Source organism: Peromyscus californicus, unplaced genomic scaffold (assembly GCF_007827085.1).
Source record: "Peromyscus californicus insignis strain IS unplaced genomic scaffold, ASM782708v3 Scaffold_4__1_contigs__length_199733344, whole genome shotgun sequence".
NCBI lineage: Eukaryota > Metazoa > Chordata > Mammalia > Rodentia > Cricetidae > Peromyscus > Peromyscus californicus.
The window spans coordinates 112,717,197-112,739,368 of NW_026294562.1; the positions used below are offsets into that span (position 1 = coordinate 112,717,197).

The window sequence follows — 22,172 nt, forward strand, 5'->3', positions numbered from 1 at the left end:
AGCAGTGAGACTTATGCCAGCAAGATTTTGTTTAGATTCACAAAGAATGCTTGGCCAACATGATGATAGCGGATAGAGGAGTCACAGGAAATAATTGTGAGCTCCAGTTAGCAAATGTGCTCCAGGGGTGTATGTAACACATCAGAAGTGATACTTCACTACCCAAGCCAGGCTGTGGTATGCAGTGATGCAAGCAGGAAGCAGGTAGGAAGAAGGAAGTAGTTGATGTCAATCAAATCAAAACAAAACAAAAAACAAGCAAAAACAAAAGCAAGATTTATGTTTATGCAGTTAGCACATGCCAACTCTGTCCCATTTCTGGTGTAATCCAGATAGGTCTTCCCTATTCCTTCCAAGATTATTCTTTTCCTTCTAAGGTTTTCCTAGATCTCTCTCTCTCTCTCTCTCTCTCTCTCTCTCTCTCTCTCTCTCTCTCTCTCTCTCTCTCTCTTTCTCTCTCTCTCCTCTCATATTTGTGTATGCATGTGCCTTTGTGAGCATCAGCCTGTGGAGGTCACAGGTCAACCTTAAATGGGACCATCTACCTTGCTTTTTGAGACAGGGTCTCTCCTTGGCCTGAAGCTCGTCTATTAAGCTAGGCTGGCTGGTACCCGGGTTCTGAGGATCAGACTCAGGTCTTCATGCTTGCACAGCAAACACTTTTTTGACAGCCCTCCCTCCAGCCCCTCATAGTTTGGACCCAATTTCTTACTGGCTGCTGGGAGAGGGGTACTGACCCAGCCTTGTGACTTTTACAGAATTCTGTGTCCTTACAGAAATGTTGATGGGTCACGAGAGCATGCTTGGAACTGACTTGCAGAACCAAGAACTTTCAAAACGGAGACTCAGTCACTGCTGTCCTTCATCTCCACTTCCAGTTTGTTTTTCCTTTCTTTGTCTTTGCTTTCTTTCTGGTGCTTAACTCTCCAGAAGCTCTGGCCTCTTGGGACTTTTCTTTGCGAGTCTACCCTTAGTTCTCCGCAGGTATTAGGGATTACCTGTTAGTTAGTCAGCAGCTTCATCCCCTTCTCAGACAAGGTCTCCAGGGAGTGAGAATAGTGCAAACATAGCAAAACACCAAGGCCACACCTTAGATGGTGGGGATGACCTTGGACTTCATGTGTTTGGTGTTAGGCATGTGTGGCTAGGCATGAAGGAAGGGTCAAACTGTTGGGAATTTGCACAAGGCCTTTGATTCAGTGAAAAGTAGGAGACAATAGATGCCAGGATGTGGGGTGAGCAGCAGCAGGCAGCAGGTGGACTGTGAGAGCCGAGAAGGCAGAGCTCGGTATCACTTTCCTTCTCTCTGCTTCCAGGGACTTGGGGGACACCTGATGACATCAACTTTTGCTTTCTTCTCCCCAGGGCTTCTGACAAGCTGTTCCTCTTGGACCAGTGTGAGAAGTACCGGCGCTGCAGGCAGTGCCAGAGACGCACCACCAACGTGGGCGAGAGCAACGTGTGGCCCCTGAATAAGTTCCTGCAGGGTTCACGACTGCTCGTGTAGAACTCAAAGTTTGAACCTATGTATTCTGAGGAACATTTATTTGGAGTGGTTGAATATTTAGAGTGTCTAAATTTGTACCTCAGAGGAAAAAAAAATGAGTGCTTTTAAACCCTTTCTTGAATTCATGTCGACTATTATTTCCTTTGTGTTCTGCCTTCCGCTCACCCCTGCGTATTCCCTGAACTTGGCTCTGACAGCAGTGACAGTGTCGGAATAATTCTTAGCCTAGAGCCCATTTGCTATAGGGACTGGGAATGGGACCCAACTTCTTGCCAGGATGCTGACACAGCTCTGTGACTTCTTTTAGAAACTTCATATTTTCCCATCTGTAATAAATATATTATAATAAATACTTTTTAAGTGCTGAGTATGCATGATTATTTATAATGGTGCACTTTATCCCCTCCCCAAATCTAAACTTTTAAAAATATGTTTTTATTTATTCTTTGAAAATTTCATGTACTTATACAATATATTTTGATCAGATCCATCTATCACTACCTTTCTCCAGTTCTCCCTAGTACATCCTACCCAACATCCCTACCAACCTTATGTCCTCCTTTGTTTCTTGTTATAACTAACCTCTTGAATCCAATTAATGCTACCCATATGTGCTTGGACGTGGGCCTTTCCACAGGAGAATGGGCATATCCCCAAGGAAGAATGACTTTCCTCCCTCAGCAGCCATCAACTGCCTCAAGAACGTCTCCCTCACCCATTAGATGATCCACTAGAATTCTGAGTCACTGATCTTATGCAGGTCTTGTGCAGATAACCACAGTTGCTGCAAGTTGATATGTGCAGCAGCCATGCCATGAAGCCAACAGTTCACAGTTCTCCTCCCTATCTGCTATCTCTCACATCCTTTCTACCTCCTCTTCAGCAATGTTCCCTGAGTCTTGGGTAGGGGGAGGTTGATATAAATCACTGAGCACAGCTAAGCACTCACAGTTACTTATACCTGGCACTTTGACCAGTTTAGTTTTTCCTCACTGCAAAAAAAAGCTTCCCTGATCAAATGCCAGTAGCTGGTAGCCATGTCAGAGAAACAGCAGGTGGCAGTTGGGGTTCAGGGTGTCAGCACACTAGGAGGAGACTCTCTGATGGGCAAACATTGTTAAGCAAGGCTACAAACTCCAGAATGTCTTTTGCTTCTGTTGTCCCTCTTCATGTTTGCTGCTACAGTCTTTTCTCTGGTATCTGACATGGTGTATATTGGATGTGGGGAGTCCCCCACTGCCTGTATTGTAGTGTGTTTATCTCATGAAAACATCCCGATCTACTGGGCATTTATATCTGTGGATTGTCAGGAAGATGATTCCTCCTTAAGCTGTATTGGATAATTGATAGAGTTTTGATGAATAAAAATAAATACAAGGATATGTTTCAGAGCTAAGGCCTATGAGTTCCACAAGGCCTGTGAGTCCCACTTAGGGGCTGCTTTAGATCACAGCTCAGATTTATGATTTAGGAAAACATTTTGAGTTCAGGAGCCAGGCTGGCTCAAATTTCTTTAATCTTAATGCTGAGAAATGAAGTCACAGATTTCATGTATACCATTAGGTTAAGAAAAAGCTTCAAAATAGCTCTAGATTAGACCAGATGCCTTGCTAATGGCTTTTAAGGTAAACATTCCCAGAAAAAAAAAAAAAAAAAACATTCGCAATGACACGGCTGAGCCGTCTGGCTAGGTTGTAAATACAAAACAGCCCAATTATTGCCAGCTGGCAAGTGATTAATTCCTTGCACCCATTCCTGACCTCAATTTGTAAAAATAAATTCTGACTAGTCAAGGCTACAAAAAATAATTTGACTCTGTAGCTCCAAAATAAGGGCTACAGGTTTCTTTTGATAGTCAGGAATCACACACAGGGCAGAAAGTACATTTTGAGTTTTGATGTGTCATAGTATCTTGGAAGTGCAGACAAGCTGATGCTAAAAGATTTACAGTAGCTCAGAAATTTTGTCTTGAGCCTAAATTAGAGGATTTATGGTGTCTCTTGCCTGGAGACTCAGCACTCTCTAGATACCTTCTAATTGCAGGGTGTTAGTTCGATATGTTTACATAGTCATTGAGTCAGGTTAAATTGCTTTTCCTCTGCCTGAGAGATTGCAGGGCATAAGGTCAAAGCAGCTAATACACTCAGACAGGTTGCAAGTACACAATTTTCTCATTCTCTGGAGCTCTTCAGCAGTTTAGGTTTGTGATTCTTTTAAAATTCCTTACAAGATTACCTCTCAAGATAGATAATAAAGTAATTGATTCTTTCTTTATAATTACAATTTGCAGGCTGTCAACAAAAGGGTTGGCTGAGAAAAATGCTCCTTGATTGCTCATCACAGGCTACTTAGATGTATTGCATGTGAGTTGTTGGGATGACTCTTTCATTGTTGTTTTGTTTTTGTTTTTCAAGACAGAGTTCCTCTGTGTAGTTTTGGTGCCTATCTTGGATCTTGCTCTGTAGACCAGGCTGGCCTCGAACTCACAGAGATCCACCTGCCTCTGCCTCCCAAGTGCTGGGATTAAAGGTGTGCGCCACCACCACCCAGCTGATGACTTTGTTTTAATCATGTCTTTACCAATGGAATGTAACCTTTTTATGACTCCTGTATTGCCTGAAAGAGTTTGTTGGGGTCCATAAGCTGTGAAAAGACACGAGAGCAGAGCAACAAAAGAAAACAACATAATGAGAGAACAGCATGGTGAGAACAACATGAGAGAATAAAGAAAGGAACCACCAAGGGAGTGCAGCAGTGTCTTGCTTCCCTAAATGCCCTCAGATAGAAAAGTCTTAGTTTACACTAATGCCATGGATTCCTTTTAAGCCCTGTGTGCTGCCTTGGAGGCTGGATCCCCGAGACGGCATTAATCAAAGTTTCTGAGCACACACATCTATGGGCACAAACATAAACAGCATGGTCATTTAGTCAAACAATAGCAGATTCCCCCACTAGGACCTATGAGCTTCTTAGTTACGGAGTTTTTACCAGGTTTACAGTGCCAGGCATGAATTCCCTTCTGTGGTGCTGACCTCAGGTCCAATCAGAACAGCAGTTGAATACCTCCAGTAACAGTTTTGCCACTATTGTGCCAGTGGTCCCATCTTGCCAGGCTGGTGGGGATTTTAGCATCTGGAGTCCAGTGCTGGTGGAGTGATTGCCACCTTTTCTCCCCTAGCAGCATGCACAGCACCTTCTGGTACTATGTAAGCTAGCTGGCAGCAAGAGTTTCCTAGTGAATTGGGGTTGATTTCTCTCAATGCTGCCTCCCAATAGTGCCAACCTTAGACTTTTATGGAAGTGTACATCACCTCAGAGGTTCAGAGCAATGTTGTCAGAGTGTTTTAGTTAATGACAACAGGGACTTAGTTAATGTCCCAAGGAATGCCATTCCCTTGGAGATCTCCCATGATGCATTTTGTTGTCCCGTCATTTCTACATCCTGGTCATATTGCAGAAATAAGTATGTACTGTAGGGAGAGTCTGGCTGGCTTGGCAGGTACCCCCTTCTCCCACTGTTTTTCTCATGTCTGTTCTTAGGCTCCATGCACTGCTGAAGAAGACTTAGGTTCCCATCAGAGGGCTGACCAAGATGTTCAATCAGGATCTTTTTGTTTTGTTTTGTTTTTCGAGACAGGGTTTCTCTGTGTAGCTTTGGAGCCCATCCTGGAACTTGTTCTGTAGCCCAGGCTGGCCTTGAACTCACAGAGATCCACCTGCCTCTGCCTCCCGAGTGCTGGGATTAAAGGCGTGTGCCACCATTGCCCGGCTAAAGAATTATTTATCATTATATATACAGAAAAGGGTGCCAGATCTCATTACAGATGGTTGTGAGCCACCATGTGGGTGCTGGGAATTGAACTCAGGACCTCTGGAAGAGCAGTCAGTGCTCTTAACCTCTGAGCCATCTCCCCAGCTCGTCTCCTGTTTTTTTTTTTTTTTTTTTTGATAAATGTGGGTTCTGGAGATTGACCTCACGTCCTTGCAAATACAAGCACTTTTTTTCTTCCCTCTTTTGTTAACTACATATTCACACAATAACCATATGTATTACAATTATGACAGTGAAAACCTCACCAGAAAATGTTAACATTTTTTGTTTTAAAATTGTGTGGCTTAAAAAAACAAAACAAAACAAAACAAAACAAAAAACAAGCCAAGCAGTGGTGGCACACGCCTTTAATCCCACCCCTCGGGAGGCAGGTGGATCTCTGTGAGTTTGAGGCCAGCCTGGTCTACAGAATGAGTTCCAGGACAGCCAGGGCTGCATGGAGAAATCCTGTCTTGAAACTCTGTTCCCCAAAACCCCAAACATACACACACACAAAGCAGCAGCAACAACAAACCAAAGGAGAGAAGCAGTTGTTAATATTTACACCAAGTTTTGCTAACTCTTTTATTCATTTTTGAAGGTCTTATGATTCTGGTATCATTTCTCATACTGAAAAACTTCCTTCAGCATTTCTTTAGTTCAAATTTGGTAGCTATAGAATCTGTTAGCTAACTTGAGCTCACAGGGGCTCACAGAGACTTAACTGACAACCAGGGAGCCTGCATGGGACTGACCTAGGCACTCTGCATATATGTTAGAGTTGTGTAGCTTGGTGTTCTTGTAGAACTCCTAGCAGTGGGAGCAGGGGCTGTCTCTGACTCCTCTGCTAGCTTTGGGGGCCATTTTTCTCATACTGCATTGCCTCATCCAGCCTTAATAATGAGGGAGGTGCCTAGTCTTACTGCAACTTGTTATACTAAGTTTGGTTGATATCCCTGGGAGGCCTGCCCTTTTCTGAAGAGAAACAGAGGAGGAGTGGATGAGTAGTACAGAGGAGAGGTGGGGGAGGGACTGGAAGGAAGGAGGGAAGGGAAACTGTGGTCTGGATGTAAAAAAAAATAATTAGGGTTAGGGATTTAGCTCAGTGGTAGAGCACTTGCCTAGCAAACACAAAGCCCTGGGTTCAATCCTCAGCTCAAAAAAATAAAAAAATAAATAAAAAAGTGAATCTTGAAGCCGGAGAGATGGCTAAGAGGTTAGGAGCACTGGCTGCTCTTCCAGAGATTTAATTTCCAGGAACTACATGGTGGCCCACAACCATCTATAATGAGATCTAGTGCCCTCCTCTAGCATGCAGGCATATATGCAGGTAGAACACTGTATATATTTATTTTTTTAAAAAGATTCTGTTAGCTTTTTCATCTGAGAATGTACTATGCCTTTATTCTTGAAGATTTTTATTGGATATATGAATGTGATTTTGTTGAATATATTTTCTATGCCCTTGAGTTGGTATTCTTCTCCTTCTTCTATCCCTATTATTCTTAGGTTTGGTCTTTTCATGGTGTCGCAAATTTCCTGGACATTTTGGGTCATGACTTTGTTGGCTTTAGTGTTTTCTTTTTCTTTTTTTCTTTTTAAAGATTTATTTATTTATTTATTTATTTATTTATTTATTTATTTATTTATTTATTATGGATACAGTGTTCTGCCTACATGCATGCTTGCAGGCCAGAAGAGGGCACCAGATCTCATTATAGATGGTTGTGAGCCACCATATGGTTGCTGGGAATTGAACTCAGGACCTCTGGAAGAGCAGCCAGTGCTCTTAACCGCTGAGCCATCTCTCCAGCCCCAGCTTTAGTGTTTTCTTTGACTGATGAATCTATTTCTTCTACCGTATCTTCAACACCAGAGATTCGCTCTTGCATCTCTTGCATTCTGTTGGTTATACTTGCATGTGTAGTTCCTGTTCATTTACTCAGATTTTCCACTTCCAGCATTACCTCAGTTTGTGTCTTCTTTATTGACTCCACTTCAGTTTTGAAATCTTGAACTGTTTCCCTCATTTGTTTAATTGCTTTCTCTTGGCTTTCAAGGGATTTACTGATTTCTTCCCATTTTTTGTTTGACTTTTCCTCGATTTCTTTAAGGGAATTTTTCATTTCCTCTTTTAAGATCTCCAATATCTTCTTAAAGTCATTTTTATGGTAGTTTCCTTCTGTTTCTTCTGTGTTGGGATGTTCAGGTCTTGCTGATGTAGGTTCTGATGGAGCCATATTGATTTTTATGTTGTTGACTGTATTTTTGCACTGGCATCTACCCATCTTTTTCTCCACTTGGTGTAAGTGGTGTCTGTGTCTGAGGGAGCCTCTCTTGGTCTGATTGATACTCTTGATCCAGTGGGAGCTCTTGGTCTAGTCGATGCTGATGGACTTTTTGTCTTAGGGAGCAGCTCTTAGTGCACCTGGCACTTGTGGGCTCTGTCTCAGGGAGTAGCTGCAGTCTTACTGTGTGGTAGATGGTGATAGTCTGACCTGTCTGCAGGAGGTCTGCCTACCAACTGGCCTCTTAGTCCAGTTGGGTGCTAGCAGGCTCTGTCTCAGGGAACAGTTGCAGTCTTGGAGGGTGGATCTCTTTCAGTATTTTAAACAAATTATTTTGTTTAAATTGTTTATTCTGTGGGTTTTGATGAGAAGTCAAGTGATTTTGGTTGTATATAATGTTTTCTCGATTTTCTTCTTGATTTTTGATTTTCCGTAGTTTGGTTATGATAGTTTTTTCTGAGTGGTCTTGTTTTATGTACATTGTGCATGCCTGTGTGGGAGTATGTGCATGTGAGTGCAGGTGGCCTTGGATGCTAAAAGAGGGCACCATCTCCCCTGGAGCTGGAGGTAAGGAGGTTGTGAACTGCCTGGCATTGGTGCTGAACTCTAGTACTCTGCCAAAGCAGTATGTGCTCTTAACTGCTGAGCATCTTTCTAACCCAGGATCATTTTTATTAATCTATGCTCAATTACACTGATATAATTTTAATTTTTAGACTCCCCCTCAGATGAGTGTATAATGTATCTTAATCACAAGCAATCTAAATTCCTCTTCTCACTTCCTCCCTTGAAGTACCACCTTTATGCTTTCCTTCCTTTCTTCCTTCCTTCCTTCCTTCCTTCCTTCCTTCCTTCCTTCCTTCCTTCCCCTCTCTCTCTCTCTCTCTCTCTCTCACCTACTGGGTCCAATTGAGCACGGGGCTAGCCACTGGAGCATAACAAACCTACCAGAGGCCATACTTGTAAAGAAAAAAATGACTTTCCCTCCCCAGAAACCAATTGCCAGTAGTTCCTCAGCTAGTGCTAGAACTCTATGAGCCCTTCTCCCATCCCTGCTAGAATGAGTCAACCTATTCTCTTCCATGGTGCTGTCGACCACGCATTTATGGGGGTCTGGGGATTATTGCAGGCTCATCATAATGCTTTTGAATGGATTGTAGGGAGCCATCAGTGCTCCAGCAAGATGCCTTTAGAGTCATGGGTTGGTCATCAGAACACAGGTTCTGAGTGGCCTCAAGCAAATGGATGCTTGTTGGGTGGTTCCTTTTCCTGTTATACCCAACTTCAACTTCAAAGCACTGGGACTTGCAGGTGTTGGGTATTGGATTTTGGTTTCTTGAAATAATTTCTGTATTTTTTTTTACACTTTTGTAACCATATGAAGTATTATTTTAAACTAGATTAGCGTGACTCTGATGAACAATCCACCTGCTGTAGCATTCACTTACAGGAATATGAGATTTCTCACCACACGTAATCCAACCAATGTAACGCTGAACAGATTTAGAGCTGCTATGGAATTATCACGATAGTATGAGTATGTGAAGCAACTTATGACATGGCTCTTATTGAGAAAGAAGGCCTTTGGTGATTCAGAGCCATCACCGTCCAACCAGATTGTGGACGACCAGCTAAGTCTTGTAAACATGGAATTTTGGGGGGAGCCTGGTTGAATGGCTGTACCTTGTGCTGCAGGTCTTGGGAGGACTCCAGTGCTTACTGCCTTAGAATTAATTTAAAGTGCAGTGGAAAATGAAAATGTGCTACAGCTTGTAACACAAAAGTGGCATGGAGGTTACAACACCAAGCAACTTTTGGACTCGGAGAAATATTGTTCTACAATGCACCTTGAGATAGGACCAAATTTACTGCACATATTAGTCAACAATATACACTTAACAAATGAGTCTACTAATGCTTCCATGGGAGTATAAAAGCTACAAGCTTGACAGAAGTGGAACCTCCATGTGCATATGACTATCACATGTAAGATATGTAAGAAACTTAGTGGGATTGGCTGCCAAGACACAGCACAGTACTTGTCTATTTTTAGTAGTATAGAATTAAAATTCTAAAGAAATATAAATAGCGTTCCAGACCTTATGTGGTTTATTCCTTCAGTTGTTTCAAACATTGCAAGCAGATAGGTATTTTCCTGCCCTTTGGTGTTTGCCTCCCTGAAAATGCGCTGGTGTACATCAAGTTTACAGCAGCTGCTGCTGTGAGATTTTAAGTTTCACAGTGATTAACGCATTTCCGTAAATCTCATTTTATGCTGTTTTGAAACCTATTTTGAGAAGTCAGCTTTGGGAGAAGCTCAGACGAGATCCATTTGTACTGCGTGTGTTTAATGTCTTCTGATAAAAATGCCTTGCCACAAATGTTTATGTTTGGCATATCAGTTAAAGGAGGAGAGTTGAAGACAGAATGGGAGAGACTCTGAAGTAAAATATTGTGTAGGAATAAAGTTTTTAATTTAGTAAGCATTTTGTATGTGTGTATGGGAGTGTGTGTGTGTGTGTGTGTGTGTGTGTGTGTGTGTGTGTATGCCTGAGGTTAACCTCAAATGGCAAGTGGCTTTCTCAGTTGCTCCCTTCTTTTGTGTTTTGAAATAGGGTCTTTCAACTTTTACCTGGTGCTTGCCCACTGAGCTAGGCTACTTGGTCAGTGAGCCCCAGAGGGAACACCTCTCTTTGCTTCCCCAGTGCTGGGATTACAAGTGCATCTCACCCCACCACTTCCAGCTTTTTAAATTTCTTTTTATTTTTTATTTTTTATAGGCTCTGGGGATTGTACTCAGGTCCTCAAGCTTGCATGGCAGGCACATTACTTACTGAGCCATTTCCCCAGCCCCTAGTATTTTATAAAAGGTAGAGGTGTGTTTTCTTTGTCGCTAAATCAGTGTTTAATTATCCAATTTATGAGACTTCTAATTTTTTTTTTGCCAAACTTTAGAAATTGCTTACTACTTGTACTTTGGTTTAAAGTGTGCTGTTTTCCTCTGTTTTCCCAACCAAAACAGGGGTGAGTTTCTACTAGTCAACTGGACATTTAATATTTTATGGTTTTTGTTTTTGTTTTTTCAAGATAGAGTTTCTCTGTATCCTTCGCTGTTCTAGAAGTCACTTTGTAGACCAGGCTGGCCTCAGACTCACAGAGATCTGCCTGCCTCTGCTTCTCAAGTTCTGGGATTAAAGGTATGTGCCATCACTACCCAGCAATATTTTATGTTTTTAAAATTATGTGAGTTAAAATTAGGGCTCTTGATAATTATTTTATTATGAAATTGATGAAATGATTCTGTGTTTTATTGTTAAGACAATCATATTTTCACTGTAGGGGAGAGTGGTTTGAATTCTGTGGCAGAAATAACTGGAGGGTATTTGCCATCACCAGGTACTATAAGAGCTTAAACATCTTTTTTTTTTTTTTTTTTTTTTTTGGTTTTTCGAGACAGGGTTTCTCTGTGTAGCTTTGCGCCTTTCCTGGATCTCACTCTGTAGACCAGGCTGGCCTCGAACTCACAAAGATCCGCCTGGCTCTGCCTCCCGAGTGCTGGGATTAAAGGCGTGCGCCACCACCGCCCGGCTTAAACATCTTAATAAATAATAAATTGCAAGAGAGACTTCCAAGATGCTATAATAGAAAAAATGCATTATTAATAAAATCACAAAGTTTCAGAGTTTTGAGTTCCTCATAAGTTATAACAATTCTAAACTTCATGTACCTATTAATAACACTGGGCCAAAATATATAAAGAAAATATGGACAAGGAAAAATTGAAGTTTCCCAGAGCTCTAACTATTTATCTTTCAGATACAGGTCGAGTAGATAAAACATCAGTGATATGTAGTATTGAATAAAATAAAAGTCCCCAAAACAAAGAGTATTGCATCCAACTATGTTGATGTACATATTCTTTTTGAGAGGATATGAACTGTTTTCTTAAATTTGACCATAGCACTTGACAAAAAAATTCCCCAGCAAATTTAAATATATTTCAATAAGTCATAACAAATTCTCTGAGCATAATTCACTGATATTAGGAATACATTCGGAATTTTGAAAAATCTATGTTTAGAGCTTTCTACTTCTCTACATGGGATGTATAGATGATGAAACCCTAAGATACTACCTACAATTAAGGAACTATGAAGACATTTCCAAAGCCATATATTAAGAGATACATGAGAGGCCTTCTGCATGGCGAGACAATTGTATAGCTCGATCTGCTTGGGAGGGGGCCCTGGCAGTAGGATCAGAATCCATCCCTGGTGCATGAGCAGGCTTTTTGGAGCCCACTACTTATGATGGGACACCTCGTGCAGCATTGAGGCTGGGGGAAAGGCTTGGACTTGCCTCTACTGGATGTTCCTCCCCATGGGAGGCCTTGCCTTCTTGTGGGGGGGGGGAAGTAGGGGGTGGGTTGGGAGGGGAGGCTGGGGTGGGTGGGAGGAGGGAAGAGGGAAGAGGGGGATCTTTGGTATGTAAAAATGAATGAAAAATTTTCTTAATAAAACAAAAAAGAAAAAGAAAGATATGTGAGAACTATGAGAGGAATTTGGACTAGCTGTATAGGGATCCTATGGGGGGAGTCTTTTTGACATAAGAGGCTATTTTCTTCTCTGGGTGCGCTTACAATTCTGGGCATGGAATAGAAAGGATTATGCTGGGTCCAGGTAGATGGTTTCTCCTGTGGAAATGAGAAATCCAACAAGGCTATTGGTGCTCAAGTGGGGCTGATGCAATAGGTCAGAAAATTGGAAATCTTAGCAAGTTTTTTCTATTGTTTGCAATTGTATTCCTCAGGACACAGGCGTTAGATATGAGCTTGTAATTAGAGATTTACTCGTGAGTCTTCACGAGGACTTACTGCTTTATTCTCATTTAGAAATGTATAGTGTTAGTTTTTACATTGAGGTCTACACTCTGGGGATATTGGTGGCTTAGTACTAGCCCCAAGGAAGCTGATGCTGGAAGAATAAGACCTGAACAAGGGGTAATAGATTCATGACTCTGCTAAATACTCTTCATGGAGCTTAATAGTTTACCTGGCTTGCACTGAGAGACAGTCAAATACCTCATTATATGCAGTGGAAATCCTGGCTGAGGTGGCAACGTGGGTAGGTCTCAAAGAATGATTTATACAGTGAAAGGAGATGGGAAGCTGATATACCAAACAGGTCACAGCAGGGGCTCCAAGTCTGTCTTTACTCTTTGCATGCAGGGTGTGCACTCATGAAAATGGGGGAGGTAGAGAATCCACCGGCTCTGATTGGACCAAGAGGTGAGTGTCTCCTCTCAGAGCCTGAGAGAGTCCTGTCTCTAGGACCCAGGCCCTGGGGGCACTACACATGCCCCCCTTTCCCTACCAATTGTTGCTCCAGGTGCAGGCCAGCAGGGAAGACTCCTGTGGGTAGGCATCGCCACCAACACCCTCCATCGGCCTGAACCCTACAATCTACAAGACCCGCTTCCTGCCCCAAACCCACCTATCCCCCTGATACCTCAGTGGCTCTCTGAGACACAGACTCCACCAGCTCTGATTGGACCAAGAGTGGCCCCCTGAGACACAGACCCAGCCATTACAGAATAGACCAAGAGCAGCTCCCTAGACACAGACACCTCTTGCACCTATTAGAGGAAGAGATGGGTAGACACTAGTGCAAAAATACATACAACATAAAGAGCAATATGGTACCACCAGAACCTAGCGGTTCTACAACAGTAGGACCTGAACATCACAACGTAGAAGAAACAGAAGAAAGTGACCTTAAAAATAACTTTATGAAGATGATAGAGGCCTTTAAAGATGAAATGAAAAAAATCCCTTAAAGAAATTGAGGAAAAGACAAACAAAAAATTGGAAGAAATCAATAAATCCCTTTAAGAAAGCAGCATTATTCTTAATAGCCAGGACCTGGAAACAACCTACATGCCCCTCAACTGAAGAATATATAAAGAAAATGTGGTACATACACACAATGGAGTATTACTCAGTAGTAAAAAACATAAAATTTGCAGGCAAATGGATGGAACTATAAAATATCATCCTGAATGAGGTAACCCAGACTCAGAAGGACAAACATGGTATGTACTCACTCATAAGTGGATACTAGATGAAAGGCAAAGGATAACCAGAGTGCAACCCACAGCTCCAGAGAAGCTAGGTAACAAGGAGGACTCTAAGAGGGACACATGGAATGCCCTGGGAAAGGGAAATAGATAAGATCTCCTGAGTAAACTGGAGGTGGGGGGGGGAACCATGGAGAGTAGGGAATGGGGGATGGGGGCATGGGGGAATGGGATGGTTGAGCTGGAACAGAGGCAGAGTGGGAGAGCAATGAGGGAGATATCTTGATAGAAGGAGACATCATGGGGATAGGAGAAACCTGGCTCGAGGGAAGTTCCCAGGAATCCACAGGGATGACCCCAGCTTAGACTACTAGCAGAGGTGGAGGGGGTGCCTGAGCTGGCCTACCCCAGTGATCAGATTGGTGAATGCCAATTCAGTAACTGATGGAAACAGATGCATAGAGCCATGACCAAGCACCAGGCCAAGCTCTGGAAGTCCAGTCAAAGAGAGGAAAGAGGAATTCTATGAACAAGGGGCATCACGACCATGATGGGGAAACTTACAAATACAACCAAACCAAGCTAGTGAGAACTCATGAATACCGACAGCTGTGGAGCCTGCATGGAACTGGACTGGGCCCTCTGCATGGGTGAGGTAGTTGTGCAGCTTGGTCTGTTTGAGGGGCCCCTGACAGTGGGCATAGGATCTATCCCTGGTGTATGAACTGGTTTGTTGGAGCCCATTGCCTATGGTCAGACACCTTGCACAGCCTTGATGCAGGGGAAGGGGCTTGGACTTACTTTAGCAGAATGTGCCTGGGCTTTGCTGGCTCACCATGGGAGGCCATACCTTTTCCGAGGAGCAGATGTGGGGTGGGCTGGGGAGGAAGGTTGGAGAGGGGAGCAAGAGGAGGGATGAGGGAGGGATCTGTGGTTGGTATATGGAATGAATAAAAAATTTCTTAATTTAAAAAAAAAAAGAAAAGGAAAGGAAAATGGGAGAGGTAAAGGTTTTCACTAAACTGGCCTCAGAAACACCCAGGACAGACTGACATCATCTCTACAAGAAAGCTGCTTTGAATTGCTCGATTACTTCAGTGTGAAGGATGGAAGGGAGAGTGTGTTCCAGAGCCTGGAACATTAAATCAAGTCTTCCTTAGAAATTAAATCAACACATTCCCATGGTGTTCACTCTCTTTGCTTCTTTTTTTCCTCATACTTTGGCATACTGACCCTTCCCACCCTATTTCTCTATTTTTCCCTTTTGTAGTGACAAAATAGAATGTACAATACTCAACAGCCCAAAGGGCAGTGATCTTTCTTATGAGCCTCTATCCACTCAGCCCACACACCCTACTGAGTCTTGAAGGTAATGTATTCTTCTGAGATGGATTAACTCCCTGATGGGTGGAGCACATTTTCTGGCTTTGCTTCCCTTTCTTGAGTGCCTATGACTTAACCCATCCTTTACTCTTGGGGCAGATTACAAACACGGCTCTCCTCTTGTGTCTTCATGGGAAGTACCCTTTCTTCTTTGAGCACTATGACTTTTGTATGAACATTTTCCATGGCTGCAACACTTCCTCTCTTATGAAAAAGGACTTGTGTCTAATCTAGACCTTGAGATCTACAATGGTGGGGTTCTAGGCAGAATTTCCCACAAGGCTAGGTTAATAGTTAGCAATTAACAGTAAGAGAAACATTTGGAAAGGAATTCAGAAAAGGGTTATAGGAAAGTGAGCTTCCAGGGCCTTTAAGTCATCCACTGTATGCCTTAGCATCTCCCCAAAACACACAAAGGAAAGCAAATGACAAACAAAAATAACCACGGTGACAAGGCTGGTCATTTTGGAACCTGTTTATATTGTATTTCTTCATCCAGCCCAAACAAGCCCCAGAGAGTGCATCAGACCTTCTGAACATTCATAGCTTCCTTAGGCCAACTGTAGGTATCTAGTGTGAAGGAGTCATAGTCTGGAGTGTAGATCAGAGATCTTACAAAAGCCTCCTTGTCCTTGGGCTCTGGGTAGTAGGAGGCCAGGTTGTGTTTATACGCATAGTTGAGGACCTAGGAAAAACATGTTTGGATGAGAATCTAGATCTATGAGAAAACCTGCCTTAAAAGCCCCTTACTTGGCAGCCAGGGGCAAAGAAACATCCCCTAAAGGACCAGTCATGATTCTCTTAACACCACTGAAAGGGGAGGATTAAAACTTTCTTCTTAGACAGTACTTGCTTCTTTTCCCAAGGGGCTAGTAGTCCCCCTCTCCCAGAGCTCTGGAGATGGATTCATACCCAATGCCTGGACCAAGGTCAAAGAGGCCCAGCCTATTATGTCTGCTTCTAATTCCCTGTGGGTGTCCAGCCAATGATAGACTTGATGAGTACTTCAGCTTACTGCTTGCTAAGCAGAGTAATGATAACCTTCTTCTAGAGTGATGGGAATATAATGAGTAACAGTCACCCAGAACCCATTCCCATGTAAGTTCATGTGGTTGAACTGGATGAACATCTTGTGAACAAATACCCCCCAGTGAAGGAAGTGGACTGGGTGAGCTGGACTGGGACCTGGATTGTTGGACTTCATGGTTGCTTCTTAAGGGCACCTGCTTTGGACAACTCATGGGAACTATGTATTGCTGTGCAGTGCACTTTCTGAAATTATTTGTTATTCTTACAGAAAAATACACTAATGGAAAGGATATCATGTACTTATTATCCAGCTTGGATAATTATTGTTTGAAATTGGTCTTTATTGCATTATGTTTTCTTTGAAAACCCATTATCTTTGATAATCTCATAGTCTGGAATATTCTGTGAACCTGATCACCTCATCACCCCTTAAAGAGAGAAAGGGTGAAAATAAGTATCTACTTTGGCCAGCAGGAGCTTTTAATCTCCAGAGTTTTGGGAGGGAGGAACTACTGGCCTCTATAGAAAAGCAGCCAAGGTTGAGGGAAATGAAACTACTGGGCCATAATTACTCCTCTGCTGATTGCTAGAGTGGGAACTCCAAACCCTGAATCCTTTCCATGATGCTGTGCAAGCTGACCTTTCCCATAAATGAATGATTATGATTCATTAAAAAAAATTCCACCCACATTCTGGTTCACAAGACTGTGGCATCTAATGACCTTCCTTCCTGATGTTTGTTGGGGAATGTGGGAGCTTTCCTAGAATTGGCCTGGGTGGGTGTTTGGGGTGGGACTCAGGCTGTTGAGCAGGCAAGAGCTTGTCACCCAGTCTGTGGGTTGCATGCAGCAAGGCTCAAGGATCTCAGGTTCCCATGTTTTCCTAGCCCTTCTGAAGTCATAGGAAGAGGTGGAGCCTTACTATACATATTAGAGGGTACGAGTAGGATGCCCCTTACTTTGACTGCAATTCTCAGAGACACATCTCGGATGGTGCTGAGTGGTGGGTACAGTCTCCCCTGGGACAGGTGCTGCTCAGAGACTTCTTGGGCAATATGCTAGAGAGAGAGGGAGAGGGAGAAGGAGAGGGAGAGGGAGAGGGGGAGGGGGAGGGGGAGGGGGAGGGGGAGGGGGAGGGAGAGGGAGAGAGAGAGAGAGAGAGAGAGAGAGAGAGAGAGAGAGAGAGAGAGAGAGAGAGAGAGAAGAGATTCTTTCTTTACAGAACAAATCCATCCCATTATCCCAAATCTTGTCCAGGTACTGCCACCTGTGCCATGCATAGCCCTAAGGAAGCTTAATGCTCAGGCTTAAACAAAGACTCATTCTTTCTGTACTAAGCCTGACTGAAGTTTAAAACTGCACGAGGTTCCATGAATTCTAGAAGGAAATCACCAAGACCAACATGAATAAACTTGTGACCAGTAAACAAAGACTCTGTCCTCTGTTGCTCACAGCTTGTTACACAGGAGTCTCTGGGCCCCTCACTTACTTCTTGGGTCCTAACACCCCGCCCCCCCACATCCTTGGTATCATTCTGGGTGGCCATCTAAGCAAAAACATTTCTCTGTTCATGGTTCCATGAGCTTTCCTTTCCAGCTTGTTTCTGGTCTGATGCCAGGGTTGGGGGTGAGTGGGTAGGAGACAAGAGGAGATGAATCCAGGGGTCACTGGGCTTAAAGCCCTGGTGTTGATCCACCAACCCTATAAGAAGCATCCTAGGAAGAAAAGCAGCAGTACCTCTGCCGTCAGGAGGAAGATTTCATCTGGGATGTGTCGGATCCCACCAGCGATGACACCCAGTGCTACCCCAGGAAACACATAGGCATTGTTTCCCTGCCCAGGAATGAATGTCCTGCCATCTTCCAGAGTCACACTCTTAAAAGGGCTTCCACTGGCGAAGATTGCTCGGCCCTGGAAGTAGGAAGAAAAGCAGAGTTGGAGCTGGGGGACAGGTTTGGGGGCAGTTATGGTAGTCTATTCTTATCTCTTAAATGTTGGGCCCATCTTCACCCTCCCCTAAGTGTCCAGAATAGAAAGAACTTGGTAAATAATCTAAAAACAGTTCAATTATTTGACCAGAAGGCTAAGCCTCGCCTCCCTGAGTTACTGACATCGAAGGTCATGGTGCCTCTTCCCCCAACATCTGGGAGGGCCAACACAAGGTAGTTGCCTACAGAATCTAGAAGCCATGGGTTCTGGACTAAGCTCTGTTGTTTGAGGGGACCTGGAGCAGTCCAGTATCATGGGAAGAGCTTTGGTTTTGGAGTTAGATCTAGGTTGGAGGGCTAGCTCTATTCTCTATTAGCTTGATGGTCTTGGCAAAGTTGACTCATCTTTCTAAACCTCAGCTTGCTCTTGATGATGGAGCATTCTTTGTTACCCTTATAGGGTTGCTGGCAGTAACTGCTAGTACTTTCTCTCAGCTGGTGGGAGGAAGGACTCCCCGCTGACCTCGGTGACCCGGTAGCACTTCTCAGCTGTGCACTCAGCCTTGCTGGTGGGGTTGCTCAGGGCAAAGATGATAGGGCGCTCATGGAAGGAGGCCATGTCCCTCAGAATCTGCTCCGTGAAGGCTCCTGCGATGGCAGCGACACCTACAGGGAAAAGGGTGGTAGTAGGCAATGCCTACTCTGTATAAACATCCCATTTCTCTTCTTGTGGCGCTGGTGAGGGAACTAGGTACCCCGTGACAGACTTGGGAATCTTGGGGAGAGAACCTGCTAGAGGGGCTGCGGGTGCAGAAAGGAAAAGAGTCCTCTTGCTTGAGCTAGCTAAGACCTCTTGTTCATTCCAGGTAGACCACTGGTCCATTTCAGGTCTCTGATCTTGAAGGTGCACCTTGAAGGCATTCCTGAATGTTGTTGTTGAGAGCAGAGTGTTCCTCAAGTACAGGGACAGGTGCCAGGGCTCCAGTTTTGGTGTGGAAGGAGTGTTCATCTCCATGCTAGAGAGCAACACTGTGCTTTCCCACTGTATTATATATTTATCATTCTGTGTCAACAAGGCCCAACTCTGGTCCCTCATTTTTATGTTTCCTGTACAGAAATCACTCAATAAAAGTTTATGATATTGAACCAGACATGGAATAGGGAAACAGCTGTGCTTCCATAGGTTGTTTATGACTCTTCACTGAGTCTCAGACTATCCATCTGCAAGTCAAGAGGGTTAGCTGGGCTGGGTAGTAGGGCCCCTTCATCTCCCTACCTATAATTGCTGTGGGCTTTACCAGCCTCACAACCTCCTCCAGGGAGTTGACTTCAGGATGGTCTTGGGCAAACATCTCCTTCTCATGGTTCAGGTGGCTCCTACCCTGTAGGAAAAGAAGGAAGATGGAGTAGCTGTGGTGTTGAGGGCCTATTGAGCAGGGCCTTAGTATATTAGGATTCTGACAGTGTTTCTGACTGAACATCATGTTTTGATCTGAGCCTTCAGAATAGTGGGGCCCAGACCCTTTATCAAATTTCCCAGTAGAATCTAAGGCAGACCCTAAGGGAATGTATACACATGTTTCTTGTCTTTCTTTCTTTTTAAAATATATGTTTATTTTAATTGTGTGGGTATTTTGCCTGCTTGTATTTGTGCTCCACAGGCATGCAGTGTCTGTGGAGGCTAATGAGGGCACCAGGCCCTGTGTAACCGAAGTTGTTAGCTACCATGTGTGTGTGCTGGGAATCAAATCAAATATAGGTCCCCTGAAAGAGCAAACAAGTGTTTTTAACCTCTGAGCCATCTCCCGAGCCTCACAGAAGAAGAATGAATAAATCATCTTTTATTTTTATTTTATTTTTAGCTGTTGGGGGTCATGGATAACTGAGCCAAGATAGAAAGACTGCTATAGCCGGGCGGTGGTGGCGCACGCCTTTAATCCCAGCACTCGGGAGGCAGAGCCAGGCGGATCTCTGTGAGTTCAAGGCCAGCCTGGGCTACCAAGTGAGTTCCAGGAAAGGCGCAAAGCTACACAGAGAAACCCTGTCTCAAAAAACCAAAAAAAAAAAAAAAAAAAGAAAGAAAGACTGCTAGGAAATTCCTTAGCCTCACTGAACCCCCTCATCACAAGAAGTGCAGTCTACAGGACTGCAGAAGGACAGGGCCTTGACACTTTCAGTGCCTGAGAGCTAATGTGAGTGGATTTAATAGGATCCACTAGTCTTCCTGTGAGCCTCAGTAAGCTGGAGGATAGGTTGGTTGGTCATGGCAGCTGCACCTGAGAAGCTCCAGATTTCTTTCCATCTCTTCCCACAGAAGCCCAGGGGTGACAGGCTGCCACAAGTGCTGGGAAATGAGTCCAGTCATTTCTGATGGCTCCAGCTGGCCTCAGGAGTGCCAGAGGGATAAGGCCAAGCCTACAGCTCCTCGATGAGAAGTCGGCTCAATAGGGCGAACAAAATGACGCTGGAAAATGCGCCAGTGAACAAAAGGAGTCACCAGTGTCTGGTAAGACTATTCTCTGAATGAGGGGGGATGGGAGGATGTATCACCAGGCCCACATCCCTTTCAACAGTGCTCTGGCTGTGCAAAGTTGTGGAAAAGAGTGAGTCTGGGTCTTTTGGAGGACTATGATTCAATATAGCTGAGATAAACTCAAGGCAGGAGGTGGTAGGTGAAAAGGCTGGAAGGGTATTCAGGTATACATACTGCACACCCCCCACCCCCCACAATACACACACACACACACACATACACACACACCATCAGAGCTTTTGGACAACAGCAATTAAAGCTTTTTGCTTCCCATCCTCTCTAAGCATTCTGTCTCTTGGAAAACCCTTCCTTCCTTCCTTCCTTCCTTCCTTCCTTCCTTCCTTCCTTCCTTCCTTCCTTCCTTTCTTTCTCTTTTCTTCCTCCTCCTCCTCTTCTTCTGAGACATAGTTTCTCTGTGTAGCCCTGCCTGTCCTGGAACTTGCTCTGTAGACCAGGCTGACCTCAAACTCAGACATCCCCCGGTCTCTGCTTCCCCATGCTGGTATTAAAAGCATGCACCACCATGCCTGGATGAAAAACTCTTTCAATTTAGTTCTTGGCAGCTCTAGGTGCTGGGAAACCTTTAGTTTTTCAGACCTGAACAGTACCTTGACAATCAGACCCCTGGAGTCCACCATCCAGATCTTCTTTATGGCTTCTGCCTTGGGTATGCCTTCCTTTTCCAGGGCCATGACAAGGAGGTGGGCAATGCCCATGGCAGCCTGGGGAGTGGCATAAGGGTGATATTTAAACTCAAGGCACACAGTTATTCAGCACATACCAGATGTTTCACCAAAATGAACCCTTCTTCTTTTCCTTAGCGCTAGAAATCCTAGGAAGCCCAGTTAAATCCTCACTTTGAGAAACTCAAACATTGAGACTCAAAAACCTGCAATGATCAGAATACACTCATGCTGTGTCCTCTTGTGGGATCCCAGACCACCTCTGAATACTACCATGAATATTACCCCACCCATTCTTACTCTTCTCAGAACAACCACCTTCCTCCTGATGTACTTACCTCACCTGCACCCTGGAAAACAAACACGTGATTGGAGAGCCTGTTCTTGGTGATTCTCAGAGCAGCCAGGATCCCTGCCACAGCTACAGAGGCCGTGCCTGCAACAGAGTGGACCGTATCAACCTGTGGCTTCTAGCCCTCAGTTCCAAAATAAAGACTTGGCAGAGTTCCCAACATCGAGGATCTGAGGGAGAAGAAGCAACTTTTCTTTACTTGTAAAGAAATCCTATCTCTGCCAGGTGGTGGTGGTACACACCCTTGATCCCAGCACTCAGGAGACAGAGGCAGGTGGCTTTCTGAGTTCAAGATCAGCCTGGACTACAGAGTAAGTTCCAGGACAACCATAGCTACATAGAGAAACCCTGTTTTAAAAACCAACCAACCAACCAACCAACCACAACCCCCCCCAAACAAACAAACAACCCTCCCCAAACCAAACCAAACCAAAACCAAAACCAAAACAACAACAAAAACTAAAGAAATAATATCTGCAGGAATGAGGGATTCAGGGCAAATTGATTCCATCGTCTCCCTTCTATTGTAAATAACTGTTTGTGGAACAGTCCCTGGAATTATTACTTGTCAGTGGGAGACAACT

The 22,172-nt window shown here is 44.0% G+C and overlaps 2 protein-coding genes across 3 annotated transcripts in view; one reads left to right on the plus strand and one right to left on the minus strand.

Annotated features, from left to right (window-relative positions):
* The window catches only part of Ccdc81 (coiled-coil domain containing 81), a 36,252-nt gene extending 34,632 nt beyond the window's left edge, over positions 1-1,620 (plus strand). The window contains exon 15 of the mRNA XM_052762621.1: positions 1,366-1,620. Within this exon, the coding sequence (XP_052618581.1) occupies positions 1,366-1,507 (142 nt within the window). The 3' untranslated portion in view covers positions 1,508-1,620. The remainder of the gene's footprint in view (positions 1-1,365) is intronic.
* A 13,904-nt stretch (positions 1,621-15,524) lies between these two features.
* Positions 15,525-22,172, minus strand: part of Me3 (malic enzyme 3) — a 196,958-nt gene continuing 190,310 nt past the window's right edge. For both annotated transcript variants that reach the window (XM_052761645.1, XM_052761644.1), the window contains 7 exons: positions 21,575-21,672; positions 21,162-21,275; positions 19,297-19,402; positions 18,544-18,686; positions 17,830-18,003; positions 17,052-17,150; positions 15,525-15,749 (listed from right to left, as the gene is read on the minus strand). In XM_052761645.1, coding sequence (XP_052617605.1) covers positions 15,588-15,749; positions 17,052-17,150; positions 17,830-18,003; positions 18,544-18,686; positions 19,297-19,402; positions 21,162-21,275; positions 21,575-21,672 — 896 coding nt within the window. In that variant the 3' untranslated portion in view covers positions 15,525-15,587. The remainder of the gene's footprint in view (positions 15,750-17,051; positions 17,151-17,829; positions 18,004-18,543; positions 18,687-19,296; positions 19,403-21,161; positions 21,276-21,574; positions 21,673-22,172) is intronic.